The sequence below is a fragment of the Denticeps clupeoides genome, chromosome 4 (assembly GCF_900700375.1).
Source record: "Denticeps clupeoides chromosome 4, fDenClu1.1, whole genome shotgun sequence".
NCBI lineage: Eukaryota > Metazoa > Chordata > Actinopteri > Clupeiformes > Denticipitidae > Denticeps > Denticeps clupeoides.
In genome coordinates, this window is record NC_041710.1 from 2,295,428 (window position 1) to 2,318,732 (window position 23,305).

A 23,305-nucleotide genomic window follows, 5' to 3' on the forward strand; every position below is an offset into this window, starting at 1 on the left:
GGAGTTTACCAGGCTGGAGGTCTTGACCTCTGCTCCGCCCCCCGCCCTCTCTACCTGGGATTAGGCTGATGGGTGTCGGGGTCGCCGCAGGTCGGCCCCTGATGTGTTAATACAGATTAAGACCCTGCAGAAAGGACCCGGGCAATGAAAATATTTGAGGCTGCGACCCATCAAAACACACATCCAAGTGGCTGGAAAAAGCACAAAACAATCCCCCATAATCCCCTTTATCCCCACTTCCTCCCTGGTGGGGCGAGGTGGGCTCCTCCTTTGTTTGCTCCTTGATTTACTCAGGAGATAAGAGAACAATCCGGGACGCTGCTGGGGGCTTTAAACGGCCAGCGGGTGATGAGGGCCGAGGAACAGAGAGGTCAGGGGGCCAAGCGGGGTTTGAAGAGCCGAGATCACACACCGCTTAATCCCGTAATCCCGAGGTCTGCTGGAGTTCGCCTCCACTGATCCGCCGTATGCATACAAGGGGGCTCGGCAAATTGGATTTAGACCCTGGACGGTGATTGAAATGTGAGTGGAGAGACCGGCGACATTGATATTTTAAACACGCCTGTTTTTTTTAAAAGAAATTTACTACAGTTAACGTAACAATTCTGATAAATGAAGTCTGGAAATGAGTTCGCGAGATTTCCGTCTAATGGGGAAGATGCACCACATTACCGCCGTTGTTCAGGCCCGGAATGTTCTCTGGACGGTGCTTTATTTGGAGATAAAGATGTGAGGCTTGGTCTCAGGAGGACAGAATAAACATTTTGATTTGGAAATGTTTGTCTTTTTACCGTCACCGAGTCCACAGTTGGGAATAAGATGTAAAAACGGGTTTTCCTCCCGGTTGCAGGGGATCCTGCTGAAGCGGAGCGGGAAGTCCCTGAATAAGGAGTGGAAGAAGAAGTACGTGACGCTGTGTGACAACGGCCTCCTGACCTACCACCCCAGCCTGCATGTGAGTCCTGCCGCCGTCCAGGGGTCACGTGACCCACGTGGATGCTCTGCACTCATATTAAACATGTTTAATGCGGATTTCTGTGTGTTATTTATATTAAAGGTCTAATTATGGGACGTTGTGGGATTTGTCGTGTAACATTTGGAATATTTGAAGGTTCACACAGACACAGAGCATCAAGCAATCAATCAATCAATCTTTATTTGCAATTAAAAATGCACATTGGCCCAAAGCACATAACAGGAGGATGGTGGTCAAAGCCAAAGGTGACCGTGACCAAGGAAAAACCTTGAGAGGAACCGGTCGTCCTCTGGTCACCACGTGCCAGAAGCTCCACTACCTGTTACTCGACGCTACGCGCATTAGAGGCGGAGACGCGTCCCCTCCCGTGTGTCCCTGCGGCAGGTGCTAATGACGAAGGGGGCGCGGCGGGCACGTGCCCCCCACCGTCACCACGGTGCCCGGCGCCCCTCCCATCGCTCACAGCGGCGCGCTACCGCTGACGGGCGCAGACCATCCGTCTCTGCCAGCACCCCTCTGAGCCCATAATACTCCTTAAACACTCCCCGGGCATCCGGCCTTCCTCCTCCTCCTCCTCCTCATCCTCGTCTTCACCTCCCTTTCTGTACACGTTTATTCTCGTCTCTCGCTGCTTCCCCGACCTGCAGTTCTTCCTTTGTACCATCTACCTCACCCTATAAAAAAAACTTTTACCAATTAGAATTTCAGTTTTAATAACGGTTTAACCACACAACCCACTAATAATAATACTAAAAAAAATGATTCACAAGCCGGACAAGCAGCACATTGCCTTTACACCAGAGTGTCCAACGTGTCCAGATCTGGCGGTCTTGAGTCCTCGTCAGCGCTGATCTGCTCTTAACGAAGGGACCACAAAGTCCCCGGCTTGTTGGGTGACGAGATGCGGTAAAACACGGGGCACATTCATCATGCACTTTACACCGAGACACCGTGAGACAGGACTGAGGAATTCGGCGAGACGGGACAGGGCTGCCCGAGCGAGCGAGCGAGAGAGAGAGAATGATGGAAGGCGGGACGGGAGGAAGAGACCCTTTTAATTTTGCGTTGCAGTCAGCCAAGCCATCCACACAATCACCTTCTGTTAATTCTATCTGCTACATCAATTAAATTGTTTGTAGAAACTAATTGAATGTGGCTTAATCACACATCTTAATAGCTTTCCTCGCTTCAAACTGGCTGTTAATTCCGGCAGTAAAGTGAAATGAGAGCGCTGACTGGGTAATTAGCGCGGCTTCGGAGGAAATTAGCGCTTTATGGCTTGTAATAAAAAAGGAGAGGGTTTGGCGCGAGATTTCAGAAGCCCGCTTCTCCGCCCGCTCTCGCGTCTCCCCCTTTCTGCTGAGCCTGGAGCTTTTTCCATCCACGCGTCCCCCTTTTGGGACTCTGGGACTCCAATCCAAGCTGGAACGGGCAGCGTCCTGCTCATTAAAGCTAATTTCATCCAAACTGTCTTTGTTTAAGAGGGGGCTTGGAGGGAAGAGAAGATCTGGCCCTGGTCTTCATCATAGAAACTGATTGGATAGATTTGACCAATTCTAATAACAGGCTTTTGCACTACAAACCCACCATGATGATGATGATGATGTCACATAATTTTTGGTTTAATTGACGTGTATAGAGGTCCTGATTCTGTGTACGCAGGACTACATGCAGAACATTCACGGTAAAGAGATCGACCTGCTGAGGACCACAGTGAAGGTTCCCGGGAAACGGCCGCCGCGCGCCGTGGCTACGGTCGCCCCCACGGCCAGCCCCAAGACCAACGGCCTCACCAAGGACCGCAGCACCCTGCAGCTGGGCATCGGCACCACCGGTAGGGGATTCTCCTTGGCCAGACCTCCTGCCACGTCCTGTCCAGCAGCTCTCACTCCAGCCTTTATGATTTGCTCCATAATGACCGACTCTCAGGCATTTTTCATGAACCGAGGACAGACACTCAGTGATTTATTTTTTAAATCATTTAGGGTAGCCGCCTCAAACCAGGCCGGTGGAGGCCCAGGAGCAGCCAAGGCAAGGAGGAAGGCTTTAATTGGATTTGGGGGTGAAGATTAAGAGTAATTAAGAGTAATTAATACAAATGAGCAGGCGTGGCCCCCCGAGACCCTGCAGGCTCTGGCGCTCAGTGCAGGATTTTGCCCGTCTCAGTGCGGAAGGGTCATGTGACCCAACAGGGAGCACAATTCTGGATCTGCTCCAGCCTGCAGAGCAAGGGGTTAATTAGTCAAAAAGGGGAACGTGTCGGGGTGGGGTTAAAGTTCACGACTGATGTGTTCGCACTTGCAAATCATTAACCTTCACGTGAGTGGGGGAGATTCAACAAAAGGAGAATAAAGGAAGAGCGACTGGAGAAACCAGATCAGTTGACAAACCAATCATCAAACACTGTAAAAACGTTGTTGTAAAATACCATGAATTGCTGCAAAACGCCAGAAAACGTTGTAAGAATGTTTGCATCAAAATATTTAAAGATCAACCACTTTGAAAGTGACGTGATTGTCATTGTGAAACACTGCAGCACAGCACACGGTGACACGGTGAAACGTGTCCTCTGTATTTAACCATCACCCTTGGTGAGCAGTGGGCACCATGACAGGCGCCCGGGGAGCAGTGTGTGGGGACGTCAGTGGTACCGTAAATTACCGTGAAATATTGTAAAAAACGTTTGCTGCAAATTACCACAAGGCATTTTAAAAATGCAAAATAGCACTAAGCATTGTAACAACATTCACTGTAAAATACCAAATTTCCTGTTTTCATCACATAATTTATTTTCTCTGGATACTATAACAATTTGTTATTGACAAATAGAGCAACAGCAACAGTAGAACCTTAATTAAGCAAACAAGGTAATTAATTTCAATTTAAAGTGTCAGGAAACCTTGTCACAACATTGTGGCAACATTGCTTCAACAAAGAGCTGCATGTGGCTTTCAGAGTGCCGTACCTTTAGAAGCCCAGCTCCTCATCACTTTGAGGTGTTTTTGTTATGTTCGTGATATTAACAGAAAAAAAATAAGATAATACGATTATATTCTAATTTTATGATTTTTCCAACTTGCTGTGGAAGGGCGTCTGCAGTTCAGTGATTCTCACAGTGAACGTTATTTGCTGTGGCGATATCTGGCATTCTTGAGATCAGGAGAAAAACGATGCCATGACAAGAAAACGAATAAAATTGAATAAAAAGGGAAAATCATGGGCCCAAGGGGCTTTTGTCCAGCAGCAGTTATTAATGGTCAGGTCTAATGCGCTATGTACGCTGCGGCTTCTTGATGCGCCCGGCGCGCTCCACGGCGCGCGGCGCAGCAAAAATTGTGTTAATTTCCACTCGAGAGAGAAAAGGTTTCAGATCGCAGTGGTCCCCCGCCGAGTGGAGGGCCCGCACTTGATTATGCAATCTGATTTTGATTTCATTAGGCATGCAATTGATGAGAGCGAACAAAGGGGTAATTTTTCATTCACGGCGCATGTCGCCAAGCTCTGTCTTTTCGTCTGCCAGTAATTCATTCACTCACCCCGCCGCCCCCCCAAGCCTTCGCCCCAGAAACCCCATCTAAAGACCATTATGATTGCTGGGGGAGAGAGTGTGTGTGGAAGGCGTGCGGATGAATGAGAATGTGTGTCTGTGAGTAAAAGAGTCTGTCTACATGAGCCCTGATCTAATCCTTCTGCTAAGTACTCACCGGAACAGTTCTAAATCCGATCTCCCCGCAGAACGCGCATCCAGTTGTGTCACTCAGCGACAGATCCCTAATATCCCCACGTTAATGGTGCCGCTGTCACTTTTAATCAGCCCCGTCCACACTGGATTGGTGAGGCCTGTCATGTGCTGCGTGTGTGTGGTGTTGAATATGTGTGTGTGGGGTTTGTGTGACGGGGCTCTACACTTCTTGTGGTGTTAATCGACATGTGGAAGCTACAGACTGATCAATGTGAGCCTCTGCATCGCTACAAGCATACAGAGAACAATAGTGACACAGGCATAATACAGAAAGTCTGTCTGTGTGTGTGGTATATTTAGAGTAAGTAACTCAGTAAAAACATTATCTGATCCTGCCTTATAAATATCTGATCCTGTATTACAGATTACAGCAACTGCATTATAAATATCTGATTCCGTATTACAGATTACAGCAACTGCGTTATAAATATCTGATCCTGTATTACAGATTACAGGAACTGTGTTCTAAATATCTGATCCCGTATTACAGATTACAGCAACTGTGTTATAAATATCTGATCCCGTTTACAGATTACAGGAACTCTGTTATAAATATCTGATCCTGTATTACAGATTACAGGAACTGTGTTCTAAATATCTGATCCTGTATTACAGATTACAGCAACTGCGTTATAAATATCTGATCCCGTATTACAGATTACAGGAACTGTGTTCTAAATATCTGATCCTGTATTACAGATTACAGCAACTGCGTTATAAATATCTGATCCCGTATTACAGATTACAGGAACTGTGTTCTAAATATCTGATCCTGTATTACAGATTACAGGAACTGCGTTATAAATATCTAATTCTGTATCTCAGATTACAGCAACTGCGTTATAAATATCTGATCCTCAATTACAGATTACAGGAACTGCGTTATAAATATCTGATCTCGTATCACAGATTACAGGAACTGTGTTATAAATATCTGATCCTGTATTACAGATTACATGAACAGCCTTATAAATATCTGATCCTGTATTACATATTACAGGAACTGTGTTATAAATATAGAATTCTGTATTACATTTTACAGCAACTGTGTTCTATATATCTGATCCCATATTACAGATTACTGGAACTGCTTTATAAATATCTGATCCCGTATTACAGATTACAGGAACTGCCTTTTAAATATCTGATCCTGTATTACAGATTACAGGAACTGCCTTATAAATATCTGATCGCGTATTACAGATTACAGGAACTGTGTTATAAATATCTGATCCCGTATTACAGATTACAGCAACTGCCTTATAAATATCTGATCCTGTATTACAGATTACAGCAACTGTGTTATAAATATCTGATCCTGTATTACAGACTACAGGAACTCTGTTATAAATATCTGATCCCGTATTACAGATTACAGGAACTGCCTTATAAATATCTGATCGCGTATTACAGATTACAGGAACTGTGTTATAAATATCTGATCCCGTATTACAGATTACAGAAACTGCGTTATAAATATCTGATTCCGTATTACAGATTACAGCAACTGTGTTATAAATATCTGATCCTGTATTACAGACTACAGGAACTCTGTTATAAATATCTGATCCTGTATTACAGATTACAGCAACTGTGTTATAAATATCTGATCCCGTTTACAGATTACAGGAACTCTGTTATAAATATCTGATCCTGTATTACAGATTACAGGAACTGCGTTATAAATATCTGATCCCGTATTACAGATTACAGCAACTGCGTTATAAATATCTGATCCCGTATTACAGATTACAGCAACTGCGTTATAAATATCTGATCCTGTATTACAGATTACAGGAACTGTGTTCTAAATATCTGATCCTGTATTACAGATTACAGCAACTGCGTTATAAATATCTGATCCTGTATTACAGATTACAGGAACTGTGTTCTAAATATCTGTTCCCGTATTACAGATTACAGCAACTGCGTTATAAATATCTGATCCTGTATTACAGATTACAGGAACTACCTTATAAATATCTAATTCTGTATTACAGATTACAGCAACTGCTGTATATAAATATTGAATCTCGTGTTAAAATTGACAATAGTTTGAAATATGGTGAATAATCAAATGAATTTGATTGAAAAATATTTTTGTATTTGGATGTTTCTTAATAACCTTTTCACACTTTTAAATTTGAAAATGAAAAGAAATAGTTTTTGATGAAGTCCCAGTTCAGGGTTCAAATTCGCCTTGTGAAAGTTCGCACCTCCAGTGAAGAAGCAAATGCTGCTGGGTAATTGGCTTTTCTTGTGTTTGTTAGTGAAAAAGAAAAGCGATGATAACCCCTGCCCGCCTAATACTGTGTGTGGGGATGATGTAGCAGTTGTGCTTGACCTTCTCCTCCGGTCGTTCCCACTCAGGAGTTTTGTGGCGGGTGGATTTTTGTCCGATCCGCGCCCCCGCCCACCGACATTAGCATGAATGCATCATTATCCCACTACTTGTAGGTAATGGCAACGGCCCCTCAGAGGGGTGAGACTCGGCTCATCAACCTTCTGCAAGTGCGGGGGAGGGGCAGCGAAGAAACGAGCGACAGACACCGCTAATCCACCGCCCCCACTTAGCATCCACCCCACCCGACCCTCTGTACACACGGACCGGCACCCGCAGATCTCCCCCAGTATTCCACAGGATCTGTGGGCGGGGCTGTGGGTTTCTCCCACTTGGTGTTTCACTCCATGCCCCAAGTGCTCAGGAACTGGAAAGCACCTATAAATACAACATTTTCAGACCACAACTAGACTAAAGCAACTAGAATAAAGTGTTCTGCAGAGTGACTTTCTGCACAGTTTAAAATCTCAGGATGGCAAGATCGGCACTATTGATGAGTTTTCCACCATAAACCAGAACCAGAGTGGAAGCGAATTTGCTGTTTCTTACTGCCTTCTTCCCCAAAGTAAATGTTCACTATGGATGAGAAATTGCGGTGAACTTTCCGGTGAATTTCGAATGACCGAATTTGACCTTTGACCTTCACAGCCGGGGTCAGCGGCCTGCGGTCTCTGGATCCACGTGACCCGGCGCCACGCGGAAGTGGCGGGAGCCGCTCTGTACGGTTCCCGGCCGGCGTTCAGGGCTGATTATTTCCCCGCTGTAATTACATTATCTGTTCTTTTATGCAGGATTGTTCTGTGGGGACTAATTAGTAGAGGCATGTTTAATTCATTAATCATTAGCATCCAATTTGGCAATTAGGCATGATTGTAGAATTTGTAATGCAAGTTAATATTAGATGGGTTTTTTGTTACTGTATTAAAGTATAATTGTACTCTATAATGAGCCGCCCATCTTTCTGAGATTTAGGATCGTTGCTCAGTTGAAAGTTTTGACGTCAGGCGGCCTGACACCGCCATGTTTAAAGCCGCCAGCTCGACCGCCGTGCCTGCGGCGTCTCCACGTGACTGGTTCCTGGCGGCTCTGTGCTGCGATGCCGGAGCCGGGAACGTCTTCACAGTTGCATGGCGCTGTGAAATAGCTTTCAGTCGTGTCATTTCCAGCATATAAAGCGGTGACGGCGCCGCCTGCGTCTAATGCGCTCGTCACTGTGTGCTGTGAGTGATGGGATGTTGGCGGCTCGTGCTGCTGCACTGCACGTGAGCTTCAGAAACAAATTTAACATCTTCTTTACAATGTAGCATCCAAACCTGAGCATTACTACTGTAATTAATACCATATTCAATTCATTTACATTTACAGCATTTACCAGACGCCCTTATCCAGAGCGACTTACAATCAGTAATTATAGGGACAGTCCCCCGCTGGACACACTCAGGGTTAAGTGTCTTGCTCAGGGACACAATGGTAGTGGGATTTGAAGTGGGATTTGAACCTGGGTCTTCTGGTTCACAGACCAGTGTGTTACTAGGCTACTACCACCCTATCCAAAAGCACACATACACCCACATGCATACCTGCATTCTAGTGCATTTAGAAACTATATATATATATATATACACACACACACACACACACACACGTCTTATTATTTAATTAAAATGTGCACCATATATTCTGTATTCCTTACATGTAATATTTAAAAAGCATAGAATGTTACTTATAATCACAATACAGAAATGTTCTTATTTATTTATACGCTCAATACTTGGTGGATTAGAATTAAAGACAAAAAGAAATGTACAGACGACCTGTAGCCATGAGCTCGCTTCCATTGTTTCTGAAAAATTGCAGAATTTGGCGATACGATTTTGGAAAAATTGAGCTCCGGTGGTAATTAATTAAGGTTAGTTGTGTATTTCTGTAAAAAAATGTATATCCTGATTTGGTAAAAGTCTCTCTCCCGCCGCTTAATTAGTTGTTTTCCCGGCGCTCGTCTGGGCCCCGCCCCCCCCGCCGCTCAGCACGGAGCCGCCGCCTCTCTCTCCCCCTCACTGTGATGGAGCGCCCGCCCCCATGGGGAATGTAAGATTAATATTCCCGCGCCCAACAAGATAATTACTGATACTAATTAGACATGATCATGTGAATTTGATACACTTATTACTCCCACTAATGGGAGGGACACATTATGCTAACAAGAGGCAGCGGCGCTCGACTTATCGAACAGGACGTGGCCCCAGAATCCAGCTCGGCCAGCAGTGACGACATCTCGGCCGTGTTTATTACGTACACTCTGCAGTCGTACACTACTTCGATGTTAAATGTGGGTTAAATGTGTGTAAACTTATCGAACAGGACGTGGCCCCATAATAAAGCTTGGCCTGCACTTATTACATCTCGGTCGTGTTTATTACGCACACGCTGCATTCGTATGTTACTTTGATGTTAAATGAGGATTAACGTGGTTTAATTGTGGGTTAATTTATCGAACAGGACGTGGCCCCAGAATCCAGCTCGGCCTGCAGTAACAACATGTCAGTCGTGTTTATTACATACACGCTGCATTCGTACGTTACTTCAATCTGAAATGTGGGTTAACTTGTGTTAAATGTGGGTTAAATGTGTGTAAACTTATCGAACAGGACGTGGCCCCATAATAAAGCTCGGCCTGCACTTATTACATCTCGGTCGTGTTTATTACGTACACACTGCATTCATACCTTACTTCAATGTTAAATGTGGGTTAACTTGGGTTGAATGTGGGTTAACTTGGGTTAAATGTGGGTTGAATGTGGGTTAACTTGGGTTAAATGTGGGTTAACGTGGTTTAATTGTGGTAACAACATCTTGCTGCATTTGTACATTACTACGATATTAAATGTGGGTTAACTTGGGTTGAATGTGGGTGAACGTGGGTTAACTTGGGTTAAATGTGGGTTAATGTGGTTTAATTGTGGTAACAACATCTTGCTGCATTTGTACATTACTACGATATTAAATGTGGGTTAACTTGGGTTGAATGTGGGTTAATTTGGGTTAAATGTGGGTTAACGTGGTTTAAATGTGGGTTAACATGGTTTAATTGTGGTAACAACATCTTGCTGCATTTGTACATTACTACGATATTAAATGTGGGTTAACTTGGGTTGAATGTGGGTTAACTTGGGTTAAATGTGGGTTAACTTGGGTTGAATGTGGGTTAACTTGGGTTAAATGTGGGTTAAATGGGGGTTAACATGGTTTAAATGTGGGTTAACGTGGTTTAATTGTGGTAACAACATCTTGTTCGCGTTTATTACGTACACGCTGCGTTTGTACGGTACTTTGGTGTGAGATGTGTGTTAACGTGGGTTGAATGTGGGTTAACGTGGGTTGAATGTGGGTTAACGTGGGTTGAATGTGGGTTAACGTGGGTTAAATGTGGGTTAACGTGGGTTGAATGTGGGTTAACTTGGGTTAAATGTGGGTTAATGTGGGTTGAATGTGGGTTAACTTGGGTTGAATGTGGGTTAAATGTGGGTTAACGTGGGTTAAATGTGGGTTAACTTGGGTTGAATGTGGGTTAATGTGGGTTGAATGTGGGTTAACTTGGGTTGAATGTGGGTTAACGTGGGTTAAATGTGGGTTAACGTGGGTTAAATGTGGGTTAACTTGGGTTGAATGTGGGTTAACGTGGGTTAAATGTGGGTTAACTTGGGTTGAATGTGGGTTAACTTGGGTTAAATGTGGGTTGAATGTGGGTTAACTTGGGTTGAATGTGGGTTAAATGTGGGTTAACGTGGGTTAAATGTGGGTTAACGTGGGTTAAATGTGGGTTAACTTGGGTTGAATGTGGGTTAACGTGGGTTGAATGTGGGTTAACGTGGGTTAAATGTGGGTTAACGTGGGTTAACGTGGGTTAACTTGGGTTGAATGTGGGTTAACGTGGGTTAACGTGGGTTAACGTGGGTTAACTTGGGTTGAATGTGGGTTAACGTGGGTTGAATGTGGGTTAACGTGGGTTGAATGTGGGTTAACTTGGGTTAAATGTGGGTTAACGTGGTTTAACGTGGTTTAATTGTGCGTTTATTACGTACACGCTGCGTTGGCACGGTACTTCGGTGTGACGTGTGTTAACGCGGACGCGGTGACGGTACTGGCGAGCTGGCCGTACTCGCCCGGCCCATGAATTAGTAACCGCGGGTGTCCGCGCGGCGCCTGATTGGGAAGCAGCAGCCGCCGGGAGAGATGGATGTGGCAGTCAGACGAGTGAGGGGAGCTAATTACCGATCAGAGTGTATCTTGTTAATTAAGGGCTAATTAGAGGCAGAGACAGAGAGAGAGGGGTGGAAGGAGGGAGGGATGGAGGGAGAGATGGATCAGCGTCCGTCAGGAACACATTTTTTACTCTGTTTGTAGAACAAATAGTTTTGCTGAAAAATTCCACCTTTCTTATTTATGAGATTTGGCTGGTCTGGTTCCGCCTGAAGCTCCGCGTTTCCTGTGATCATTTACAGATTGGTCGTGTGTTAATTATTCACTAATTAAAACCAACGTTTTTTTTTTTTTTTTTTTTCCTCAGGTGCTCCTCACTCGAACAGCAGCACTTCCCTTCATTCGGAGCGCCTGGCGGTCGGCGTGGGACCGCCGGCCTTCGGCGGCAGCAAGGAGGGGATGCACCAGCGCTCCTTCTCCGTGTCCAGCGCGGAGCAGTGGAACGAGGCCGTGGTCGTCATCGCCGGCGGTGGAGCCGGTGAGCTTCTTCCTCCTCCTCATCCTCCTCCTCCTCACCTGCCAATTTGGAGGAAGAGGAAGAGGAGGCCATCTCCCCCTCCTCCTGTCAACCAGTACACTTGACTGAAGTGAAATAATACATTTACCGGGCGTGCCGCCGCCTCTCTCTCTCTCTCTCTCTCTCTCTCTCGCTCCTTCCCTCCCGTGCCGGTGAAATGGATGCAACATTCATCACCGGTTATTTCCTTCTCTTTGTCGGCTGGCAGTAAAAAAGCACTTAAATGCACATCAACAGAATAACAGTCATTTCCATGCATGTTTGCACTCTGGCGCTTCTCATTAGAGCCCGGCGTCGGCGCCCCCCCCCCCCGCCTTCCCCATCACCGTCCCAGGGGCCGTGCTAGTTTAAAGAGCGTCTCTCCTCCGCTAACGGCCGCGCCGGAGCCCCGCTTCCCGCCCCACCGTGCCGCGCGCCATCAATTTTACCACAGGCCCCGCCCCGAAGCCGAATTACTTCCAGGGTCGTGGCCCTCACAATGACGCCAGCGAGATGAGAAGCTCCGTCACAGAAGGTGACAGTTGTCATGCATGCACTGGTGCATTCTGGGACGGAGGTGATGGCATTTTAAAACATGATTCGTCCTGGTAAATCCTGGAATTAGCGGCAGAACGTCACCGCTGTCACCAGAGCCAAGTTCATCGCTTCACGTCCTTTTCTTATCTCACGCATTAATAGAGGCCATTAGGCGTGTTGGGGTTTATGTCATTATTTTCTTCGTTTAAGCACACGCACGTTCAGCGTCGAGGCCAATGAGGTGCAGAGTTCTCCGAAGTGATAAATACGTCGCCGTGGCTGCGTAATTAACGCTTCGTCTTTTTTTTTAAATATCTTCTCTGCCGGTTCGAACCGCGATCCAGGTGTCTGATCTTGACCTTTTTCCCCCTGCGCGCCTCTCGACGCCCCAACTCCCACAAATGGCTTTGGCATTTGAAGGGCCCTCCGCCGAGCGCCAGTCGCCACGTCGTCCTTGCCGAAGGTTGCAAGCGAACGCGGGGACGCGTCGGCAAGGGGACAAATTGGAAGCGCTGATTGATGGGCGGCTCGGGTGTAAAAAAAAGAAAAAAAAAAAAAAGGCCGCGCCGCGACCGGTTCCATTTGATTTAAGCCACGTTCCCATTTACAAAGCGGCGCCGGCGTCTCCGGAATACTGAGCGCCGAGGTGTTGATTAAAGTCGGGATCTCCTGCGATGGCGGTCCAGAGAGCCGCGCCCGCCCGGCCGTAATGAAGGCTGACATTTTGTTTGGTGAGCGCGGCGGCGTGTGATCCCGGCCTTGATTAGCGCGCGCTAATTGGCGATAATAAGGAGGAGGAGGCGGAGATTGTTTCCTTTTTCCTTTTTTTTTTTCCCGGTGTTAATCATTAATTGCAGCCGTTGGCTTTGATTAAGGACGAGTCCTCGCTCGCTGTGTCGAGAGGCCTCCATCAAAATCACCGGCGCCTCTCGAGTTGCTGCGGGAACGGGGCCCGGCCGCTCCGAGCAGCGGCGCGCCGGCTCCCGCCGGGCCGCTAAAGTGGCGTAATCACGGGTTCGCCTGATACCGGGCGCCCGCGCCGCCACGCACCCGCCGAGCCGTTTATTACCGTTACACGTCCCTTCGCCATGGTCACGTGGTACCGGCCTTTTATCACAACGCCGGAGGTCGTACCCGCTTTTATTTCATCCGATTCGTGCCTGGAAAACGCGGAATTTCGCTATATAACAAGACATTTTACCCGTTATCATCATTTTAATATTGCAGTAATGGAGACACTCGCCTGTGAACCAGGAGTCCCAGGTTCAAACCCCACTTACTACCATCGTGTCCCTGAGCAAGACACTTAACCCTGAGTGTCTCCAGGGGGGACTGTCCCTGTAACTACTGATAGTAAGACGCTCTGGATAAGGACGTCTGGTAAATGCGGTAAATGTAAATGAATAAGGAGACAGACGGTGGTAGTAGCCTAGCGGGTAACACACTCACCTATGAACCAGAAGTCCCAGGTTCAAACCCCACTTACTACCATTGTGTCCCTGAGCAAGACACTTAACCCTGAGTGTCTCCAGGGGGGGACTGTCCCTGTAACTACTGACTGTAAGTTGCTCTGGATAAGGACGTCTGGTAAATGCCAGAAATGTGAACTGTACGTCCGTCAGTTCCTCCGTTATTATGGACCCGTTGGTTCTAAAGGTGGAACGCTCTCCCATGTTCTGCTGGGCGGGTTTGGTGGTGGCCCCATTGCTCCTGGCCCCACCAGGCGATGGGGCGGGGCAGGCCGCTCCCCTTTAACCTCCGGTGCGGCCCCGTAACGGCGCTCCTGTCAGGGAACAGATTCGGGCCGCGCCATACGGTGTGCCGGGCCGGGCGGGGCGGGGCGGTGAGGGGGAGCCCCTCTGCCCCCAGCTGTCTCCGGCAGCTAATGATTGGTCCCCGGGGGGCTGTAGAGAGTGGGAGCGAGCAAATTGAAACAGACGCTCCTGCCGTCGCCGCGGCGATGTGTGTGGCAGCTGCAGGCTGCACGTCGCCACTCAGAGAAACGAGCGAAACGCCGTCCGCCAGCCATGAATTTCAATCGTGGGAGAAGAATTATACGTCCTACCCTAATAATAATAATAATAATACAAATTATTATTATTATAATAATACATTTCTGAATATCTGTGTTTATCTCAGAATTCCCTAAATCTAAAATAATCAAATAAAATATATGACAAATACACTTTATTACAGATCAATTACACTTTATTACAAAACATTGTTATGTTAAATATGAATATATTCAAAATGAATTTTAATAGCACTGTTTATTTAAATTCATCAATATATTTCACCCTAAAATCAGTTCTATGGTAGAAAGTTGGAACGCTGATTGGTTCAGATAATTATCATTTTAAAAGCCTGACTAATTGATTTATATTTATTTAGAGGAAGTTAATGGTAATAAAATAGTAATTGTAGTCATAAAAGCGCTCACATTTATCACATTTCGGAATGAATGATATCTCAGTATTGGTTGCATCCATAATCTTAATTAAATTGAGCTGCTCTTAATTTCATTTCACCAGAGTGTGTGATAGGGATCATTAAAAGAAAGGATTTATCTGCTGAAATCAGCTCCTCCTCGCGTTCCTGACGCGAGCTCTGCTTGACGGAGACAAAACGGCGGCCCGTGCCCGGCGTCGGCGCCTGGAGCCGCGGCGCCGGTGACAGTGGCCTTTTTCTCTGGCCCCCCCCCCCCCCCCCCCCCCCCCGCCGTGCCCATTTCCCAGCCCTTAAAGAGCGGCGCGCCTCCCCAAAGGTAATGACCAAATTAGGCCGAATGCTGTACGCTGGCTAATGGCTGAGGATACCATTAGAATATGTGTGCGAGTTTGGCAGCGATAGCAGCCACACACACACACACACACACACACACCCCAGGCTTGTGGAGATGAATGTAGTTTACCACACTGCAGTGAGCTTTTGATGCCAAGACAATAGAGGAGTCTGCCAGGGATGTACGCACGAGGGATCGCGTGTGTGTGTGTGTGTGTGTGTGTGTGTGTGTGTGGAATGATATAAGCCGCCCGGGGCCTGGTTGGGGTGAGGGGTGCCACTAATGGTGTCCGGAGGGGACAGAGAAGTGATGTCCGAGTGTCAGCGTGAAGGTGGGGTCCAGAAAAGTGCTTCATCTTCATCACACACACTCATCATCATCATCATCATCAGGAGCAGCAGGACCAGGTTAAAATCCCATTTACAACACACAGAGACACACACTCGCCTCCCGTCTCCGCGCCAGAATCTGGCTTCTCGGGGTTTTAGGACGCAGCACGAACCGCAGAACGGCGGCCCGGTGCGGTTTAACTCCGGCGGCTCAATCATCACTTCCTGTTCATCAGAAGGCTTGTTTTTGTGTGTCCTCTCTTTCTCTTCCAGCCAATGGCACGGCAGATCCAGCATCATGCGGTCCGGCTATGGGCGGCGCCACCAGCCCGAGGCTGGAACCCCCGCCCTCGCCACACGCCAACCGCAAGAAACACCGGCGGAAAAAGAGCACGGGCATCACCAAACCGGACGGCCTGTCCGCGGGCACTGAAGGTGTGTGTGAGAGAGAGAGAGAGAGAGAGAGAGAGAGAGTACAGTAGAGTGTGAAAGTGAAGGTCAAAGGTCAGCAACGGCTTTTGAAAAAAAATAAAAAATTGGTGAAGACTGGCGCTCCGCCGCCGTGGCTCATCCGTCTTGTTGATGGATCACGCCATTCGCAGACGGTCTCCGAGAGCGGCCTGTGTGTCTTTTACAACGACGGCCAATTAAAAGGCCCTATTCATCATCCGCCACAACATATTTTATTAATTGGGTGGAGGATTCGTCCGCCCGCCCGAGGCCATGTGACGGGGACACCTGTCCTCCCCGGGTTTACAATCCACATTCGGTGCGTTCTTAGGTGATTAGTTAAACACTAGAACCACTAGAAAGGATTCTAGAACTAACATTGATAAATTCATAGTAATTTGTAAAAAATATTGTAATTTTGTTAATCAGTTTTGTTAAACAGTTAATTAGGACCAATCACACGTGCTGCACACAGTTCTCTGTTCCCCACAAACACAGGACTAGTAGCCTAGCGGGTAACACACTCGACTACGAACCAGAAGACCCAGGTTCAAACCCCACTTACTACCATCGTGTCCCTGAACAAGACACTGAACCCTGAGTGTCTCCAGGGGGAGACTGTCCCTGTAACTACTGGTTGTAAGTCGCTCTGGATAAGGGCGTCTGGTAGATGCTGTAAATGTTTAGAATGTGGAATGTTTATAATATTCCCGGTCGTCGGTTATTACGCTGTACGTATGTGTGTGAGAGTGATGGCCGATATTGCTATGGACTCAGTGGGATCGCCAGAGTGTCCAGGAAATCAGCTGGGGGGGGGTTCTAGTACACTTCTGCATTAGTTCTGTCCCATTTAGTCCACAGTAATTGACATTGATCAGCAGCCGGGGTTTGTGGTGGTGAGGCCCGCTGCCGTGAGACTCAACTCACCACAGACGAAGAGGAAGATGAAGAATACGGGAGGAAGTTTTTGCCTTCCATCGGAACGCATTCCGTCCTCGCTGCTTCCTGCCACTCTGAAGGGTTCCATTAGCGGGCGAGTGTCGGTTCTGCTGCACGCCTGCAGAATACAGACATATCGCTTAAATATGAGAGTCAGTCAGGTACGGCAGACAGTCCGTTCACCGGGGGGGGGCAGGAAGGGAGGAAGGGGGGAGATGGGATCCTTGAATAAATTGCGATCAGTTTATCTCATTTTACGGGGCAATCAGAGCCACGATCCCTGGCAGAAATTGAATTTTAGTTGTTCTGAAGCATCATAAATCAAGGGAGCTGTCATCTCTCCCCATCCTGTTCTTTAAAGGTGAGCGAGCATTTATTTATTCTCGAAACCCGGCTGCTTGAGCGAGAGAGAGAACTATAAATCAGCAGAAATTGTCCATTTGAACACGTAACGGCAATATCCTGATTGGAAAAATGACTTTTCCAACGTTAATTTCACGTTGTTTTGGGCGCCGCTTTTTTTTCCCCGAGGGATGGCGATTGGCAGACAGTCCCTAACTCCCGGGCGTAATGAACTTCTCATGTGCTTAAAGAATGATGCAGGGGTCCCGGTGAGGCGGCTGACAGCCTCGTAATGTGCTTCTCAGCGGCCGCCCGACCATCGGGCTCTTTGTGCGCGTGCCATGCCATTAAAACCCCCCCCCCTGGAAAATCGATGGCTGATAAAGACTCGTGTTGCGGGGGAGCCGCCTCTGATTAATGCCGTCCGCCAGGGACCGTCGCCAAAGTGCCCGCTTGGAAAGGAGCGTTTTTTTTTCTCCACCGGCTTCTCCCGATTAGATCCACGTTCGAACCAAAGAAATTAATATTATTCAAATCAGATTTTAAAACAATAATTTCACCCGTTCAAGTAAGTGATTCGATTTTAATTACGTCACAAGTATATTTCATGCAAAAATAATTTACCTGTTATATTGACATGGTTAACAAGGAAACTATTTGTCTGTTTATTGATTTGAATAATTTATAAGGCAATTAAGTCACGTTGCCAGAGCAGGTTTGGAGGTGCAGTAAAAGACATTAATAATCCAGTACAGTGTACTAGTGCAACGGCGAATTTAATTACGCTCGTAACTGATCGCAGCCAGCGCTGCGTTATTACAGTTCCTCTGCATATTTGGGGGCGCCGCACCCCGGGACGGGGCGGGCGGGCGCCGCCTTCGGCTAATGGTGGGTGTTCGTCTCAATACTTTGTTTTGTCGTCCCCTGCCCGGGCCTCATTCCGCTAAGCGGTCCCCGGAGCCGCGGAACGCGTAATGGGCCGGTGGGGGGAGGGAGGGGAGTAACGAGATTACCGGCCTCTCGGACCTGCTAATTGCCGCAGTTTCATTTGCCGGAGTACGGCTGGAGATAATTGGTGTTTTGGTGGCGTCGTGTTATATTTAATAAGAGTGTGTCGGAGTTTATGTTGTGTGTGATTCAGCGTTGTGTGTGTGTGTGTGTGTGGCCGCTGGACCGCGGCGGCGAGATAGACGGTCGGCGTCTCTGTTCCCCGGGGCCCGTGTCTCCGTAATGGCCTGTTCCTGATTGCTCTAATACAGGTTAGGAATATTGGCTGTAATGATGTGTAAAATGAGTAAACGCCGGCGCTGACATTTACAGATGGCACCGCCACCGTCACCGTCACCGCTGCCGGTTCCTCCCAACTGGCCCTTAATTCACAACGACCACGCGCCGCCACATCACTCCGGGACTTGTGGAACCCGCGTCTGGGCCACGACTGGGCCACCCCGGCATGATGGATCTGGTGCCGGTGGTCTCGGCCCGGCATCTTCTCCCAGACCTGAGGCCCACGGGCGGGTCTCGTAAAAATAAACACGTCTCGCACACACAATTATCGGCGGAATTACAACCGTGGCCGTCGCTGTTGCTCTTCGTTATTGCATATCGGCCGACATTTGTCACCCGCGCGGGCGTTGGACGTGCCGGATGTCCAGTACGGACGGTGTCGGCACCTGGAGCCCCGAGACATCATCTCGCCGAGCTGTTCCGAGCACAGCGGCTCAATAGCCGAGCCCTGGTAGCCCACTCTGTCAATTTTACGAGGCGTGCGTGGCGGGGGCCGCGGTGGGAACACATGCTGCCATTACGGCCCCGTTCCCGTTTTATTGCGGCATGTTAATTAAAGCGAATCATATTTGCCCTCTTCGGCACACTTGGCCCCCCGATTGAATTTAAATTGCGCCTCGGCCCCCGTTCGCCTCATGCTAATTTCCGCCGGACTTGTTGCCGCCTGCTAATTGCTTATGCTAATGCGGCGGGTCGGAGGGTGTTTTTAATCCCACAACAGTTACTTTGAACTGTTAATGGCTGATTTACAAACGGCTTTATCTAACCCTCCACTGACCCCGAGCGTCCAAAAAAACGTCCAAAACGCAGTTCTACTTGCCGAGTTGATTAAGTGAAAGTGACGTGATTGTCATTGTGAGACACTGCAGCGCAGCACATGGTGACACGGTGAAACGTGTCCCCTGTATTTAACTGTCACCCTTGGTGAGCAGCGGGCACCATGACAGGCACCCAGGGAGAAGTGCGTGGGGACGGGACCTAGCCAGGGGCGGTTAAGGAAGCGGCCCCGTAATCAGAAGGTTGCCGGCTCGAATCCCGACCCGCCAAGGTGCCAATGAGGTGCCACTGAGCAAAGCACCGTCCCCACACACTGCTCCCCGGGCGCCTGTCATGGCCGCCCACTGCTCACTCAGGGTGATGGTTAAATGCAAAGGACACATTTCACTGCTGCTGTGTATCACAAGTGACAATCATTTTATTTATTTTTTTAACCATCATCAAGGGGACCTCAGTGGCACCTTGGTGGGTTTGGATTCGAACCGGCAACCTTCTGATTATGGGGCCGATTTCTTAAAATAAAATTATAAAATGAACTAAGGGGCTTTAATCCGCTACGCCGCCACGGGCCTTTATTTCTCACGTCTACAGTGTTGACATTTGTAGACGTGAACTTTCTACTTTTGATGTCCAGGATTCTGTATGAATTTTGCTCAGAATTCCGGTTTCCGTGTGGGAGAATCCCGTCGTTTCCGGGCGCAGAGTGAACCTGGACGGAGAAGCGTGGAACGCCTGCCCGGCGCGCCATTGATCCCATGACCTGCAGTCAGGTTGCGCCAGTAAATCAGATGGCTGAAGAATGCGGCGCGGCTAATTGGATTATCGCTTTCGCCCCGGAGACGCGAGGCAGCGCCGGCCATCCGTCATCCGCTGCCTGTACACGCCGGGCTTACACACGCCTCGCGCCTGATTGGCCAAATTAAACGGCCACACTTTTACTGGGGCTCATGTTACGGCCCGGGGCGCGTTTCGTCTAAACTGATTAAATCAGTGTCATGAGTGCCGGTCGTAAACGTCGATTATTCCTTCGGCATGTCGCCACGTGTTTCTGGAAACCTGCACGCCGCTTCCATCGACTGCAAATGGACTTTTACGGGCTGAACGCAGTCGGAGGGGCGCGTTTCGGGGAAATCGGGCCCGCTAAACAATCCATACATTGTCTGACCGTTAAAAGTAATCCAGCTGGGCCTGCTGGGTTTGCGGGGCGCTGGTGTCGGCGGCGACCTGAACGATTAACCCGCGGCGTTCTCCGTTCGGCCTACAGCCGCTAATGAGGCTAGCCGCTAATGGGGTGCGCGTGCTAACGACTTGGGGGTCCACGAGGCAGAGGGAAGATTGCGGCAGACCCCGGGCCCAGGGTCCGACGGGACTCGCCACCTTCAACCTCGGCCGTCGTTATTAACTAGCGGTGGGCTGTTCCCAGGTCAGTTCATGGCGGTCGTCAGATTCCCGCTACCCGCCCAAACCAGAGTTGACAGCACATCCAGCACCTACGGCGCCGAGAAACGTGCATTATGCAAATTAGGCCGCTATTTGCAAAGCCCTAATTAGGTAATTACAAGTCGTTTGGCGGTGAGATCAAGCGCGCGCAGACATTTGCTGTAGTCGACAGGCACCATATTGTTTTTGACGGACCGCTCCACCGCCGTCACCGCGCTCCCTGTGCGTTGCAGAGCAAGAGGAGTCGTTCGAGTTCGTCATCGTGTCCCTGACGGGCCAGATGTGGCACTTCGAGGCGTCCGCCTACGAGGAGCGCGAGCTGTGGGTCCAGGCCATCGAGAGCCAGATCCTCGCCAGCCTGCAGTCCTGCGAGAGCAGCAAGAACAAGGTACGCCCCTGCCCGTGACCTTTGACCCTTATCTTGCGGGGAATTCTCCCCTGATGTAGCAGGCGCAGCGCGGCGTGGGAAACCTCTTATTAAAGTCCGTCTGTTCCTCTCTTTCCGGCACGGCTGCAGTCGCGGCTCGGCAGCCAGAGTGACGCCGTGGTCATCCAGTCCATCAGGAACGTGCGCGGGAACAGCTTCTGCGTGGACTGCGACACCCCGAGTGAGTACGGGCCCCCGCCGGCTCCACAGGTGGCCGCGCCCTGCCCACAAATCCTCACCCGCCGCCGCTCGTCCTCAGATCCCGATTGGGCGAGCCTCAACCTGGGCGCGCTGATCTGCATCGAGTGTTCGGGGATCCACCGGAACCTGGGGACCCACCTGTCCCGCGTCCGCTCGCTGGACCTGGACGACTGGCCGCTGGAGCTCAGCATGGTGATGACCGCCATCGGGAACGCCATGGCCAACAGCGTGTGGGAGGGGGCCGTCGAGGGCTACGCCAAACCGGGCACGGACAGCACGCGGTCAGTTATTGTGTGTCTCTGTGTGTGTGAGTGGAATGTGTGTATGTATGTAGAGTGTGTGTATGTAGAGTGTGTGTGTGTGCGTGTGTGTGTGTGTGTAGAATGTGTGTGTCTGGAGAATGTGTGTATGTGTCTGTGTGTGTGTGTGTGTATGTGGAAGGTGTGTTTGTGTGTGTGTATAATAGTAATGTGTCAGAAGTAATGGTGTGTGAGTGTGTGTGTCTGTGTGTGTGTATGTGTCTGTGTGTCTGGAGAATGTGTGTATGTAGAATGTGTGTGGAATGTGTATTTGTGTGTGTGTGTGTGTGTGTCTGGAGAATGTGTGTATGTAGAATGTGTGTGGAATGTGTATTTGTGTGTGTGTGTGTGTGTGTGTGTGTGTCTGGAGAATGTGTGTATGTAGAATGTGTGTGGAATGTGTATTTGTGTGTGTGTGTGTGTGTGTGTGTGTGTGTGTGTGTGTAGAATGTGTGTGGAATTTGTGTGTGTGTATGTGGAAGGTGTGAGTGTGTGTGTGTATAATAGTAATGTGTCAGAAGTAATGGTGTGTGAGTGTGTGTGTCTGTGTGTGTGTATGTGTGTCTGGAGAATGTGTGTATGTAGTGTGAGTGTGTGTATGTAGAATGTGTGTGTGTGTGTAGAATGTGTGTGGAATTTGTGTATGTGTGTATGTAGTGTGTGTGTGTGTGTAGAAGGCCTGTGTATGTAAAATGTGTGTGGAATGTGTCCTTGTGTGTGTGTGTATGTGTGTATGTAGTGTGAGTGTGTGTGTGTGTGTGTGTGTGTGTGTAGAAGGCCTGTGTATGTAAAATGTGTATGAATGTGTGTGGAATGTGTCCTTGTGTGTGTATGTAGTGTGTGTGTGTATGTGTGTATGTAGTGTGTGTGTGTGTGTGTGTGTGTGTGTGTGTGTGTGTGTATAATAGTAATGTGTCAGAAGTAATGGTGTGTGAGTGTGTGTGTCTGTGTGTGTGTATGTGTGTCTGGAGAATGTGTGTATGTAGTGTGAGTGTGTGTATGTAGAATGTGTGTGTGTGTGTAGAATGTGTGTGGAATTTGTGTATGTGTGTATGTAGTGTGTGTGTGTGTGTAGAAGGCCTGTGTATGTAAAATGTGTGTGGAATGTGTCCTTGTGTGTGTGTGTATGTGTGTATGTAGTGTGAGTGTGTGTGTGTGTGTGTGTGTGTGTAGAAGGCCTGTGTATGTAAAATGTGTATGAATGTGTGTGGAATGTGTCCTTGTGTGTGTATGTAGTGTGTGTGTGTATGTGTGTATGTAGTGTGTGTGTGTGTGTGTATGTAGTGTGTGTGTAATAGTAATGTGTCAGAAGTAATGGTGTGTGAGTGATCAAGTGAAGCTGTGAAGCTGCGGCGCCTCGTCATCAATACGCCGCTGATCCTCGCCGCCGCGCCGCGTACTTTAATATGTCTAATTGATTACAGGTACGCCGTTACTTAGCGGAGATGATGGTAAATGAAATGAGGCGTGGCGGTGGCGGTGCGGTGTGGCGGTGGCGGTGCGGTGTGGCGGCGTTCCGGTGACGCCACGTGTGTCGGCTTCGCCCGAGCGACACGGCCTCATGATTCAGGAGGGAATCGGCGCGAACGTCCTCCATCTTCATCTCTCGCGGCTGCACCACCCTCATCAGCGCGGATCCCCCATTAAACTCGAATCCGCCGCCCGGCCCGGTTCGCACGG

The 23,305-nt window shown here is 48.6% G+C and overlaps 1 protein-coding gene across 2 annotated transcripts in view; it reads left to right on the top strand.

Moving 5' to 3' along the window:
• The window catches only part of LOC114789326 (arf-GAP with GTPase, ANK repeat and PH domain-containing protein 3-like), an 86,406-nt gene that overhangs the window by 53,657 nt on the left and 9,444 nt on the right, over positions 1–23,305 (top strand). For both annotated transcript variants that reach the window (XM_028978626.1, XM_028978625.1), the window contains exons 10-16: positions 851–955; positions 2,639–2,810; positions 11,627–11,797; positions 15,737–15,898; positions 20,932–21,086; positions 21,216–21,306; positions 21,385–21,607. In XM_028978626.1, the coding sequence (XP_028834459.1) occupies positions 851–955; positions 2,639–2,810; positions 11,627–11,797; positions 15,737–15,898; positions 20,932–21,086; positions 21,216–21,306; positions 21,385–21,607 (1,079 nt within the window). The remainder of the gene's footprint in view (positions 1–850; positions 956–2,638; positions 2,811–11,626; positions 11,798–15,736; positions 15,899–20,931; positions 21,087–21,215; positions 21,307–21,384; positions 21,608–23,305) is intronic.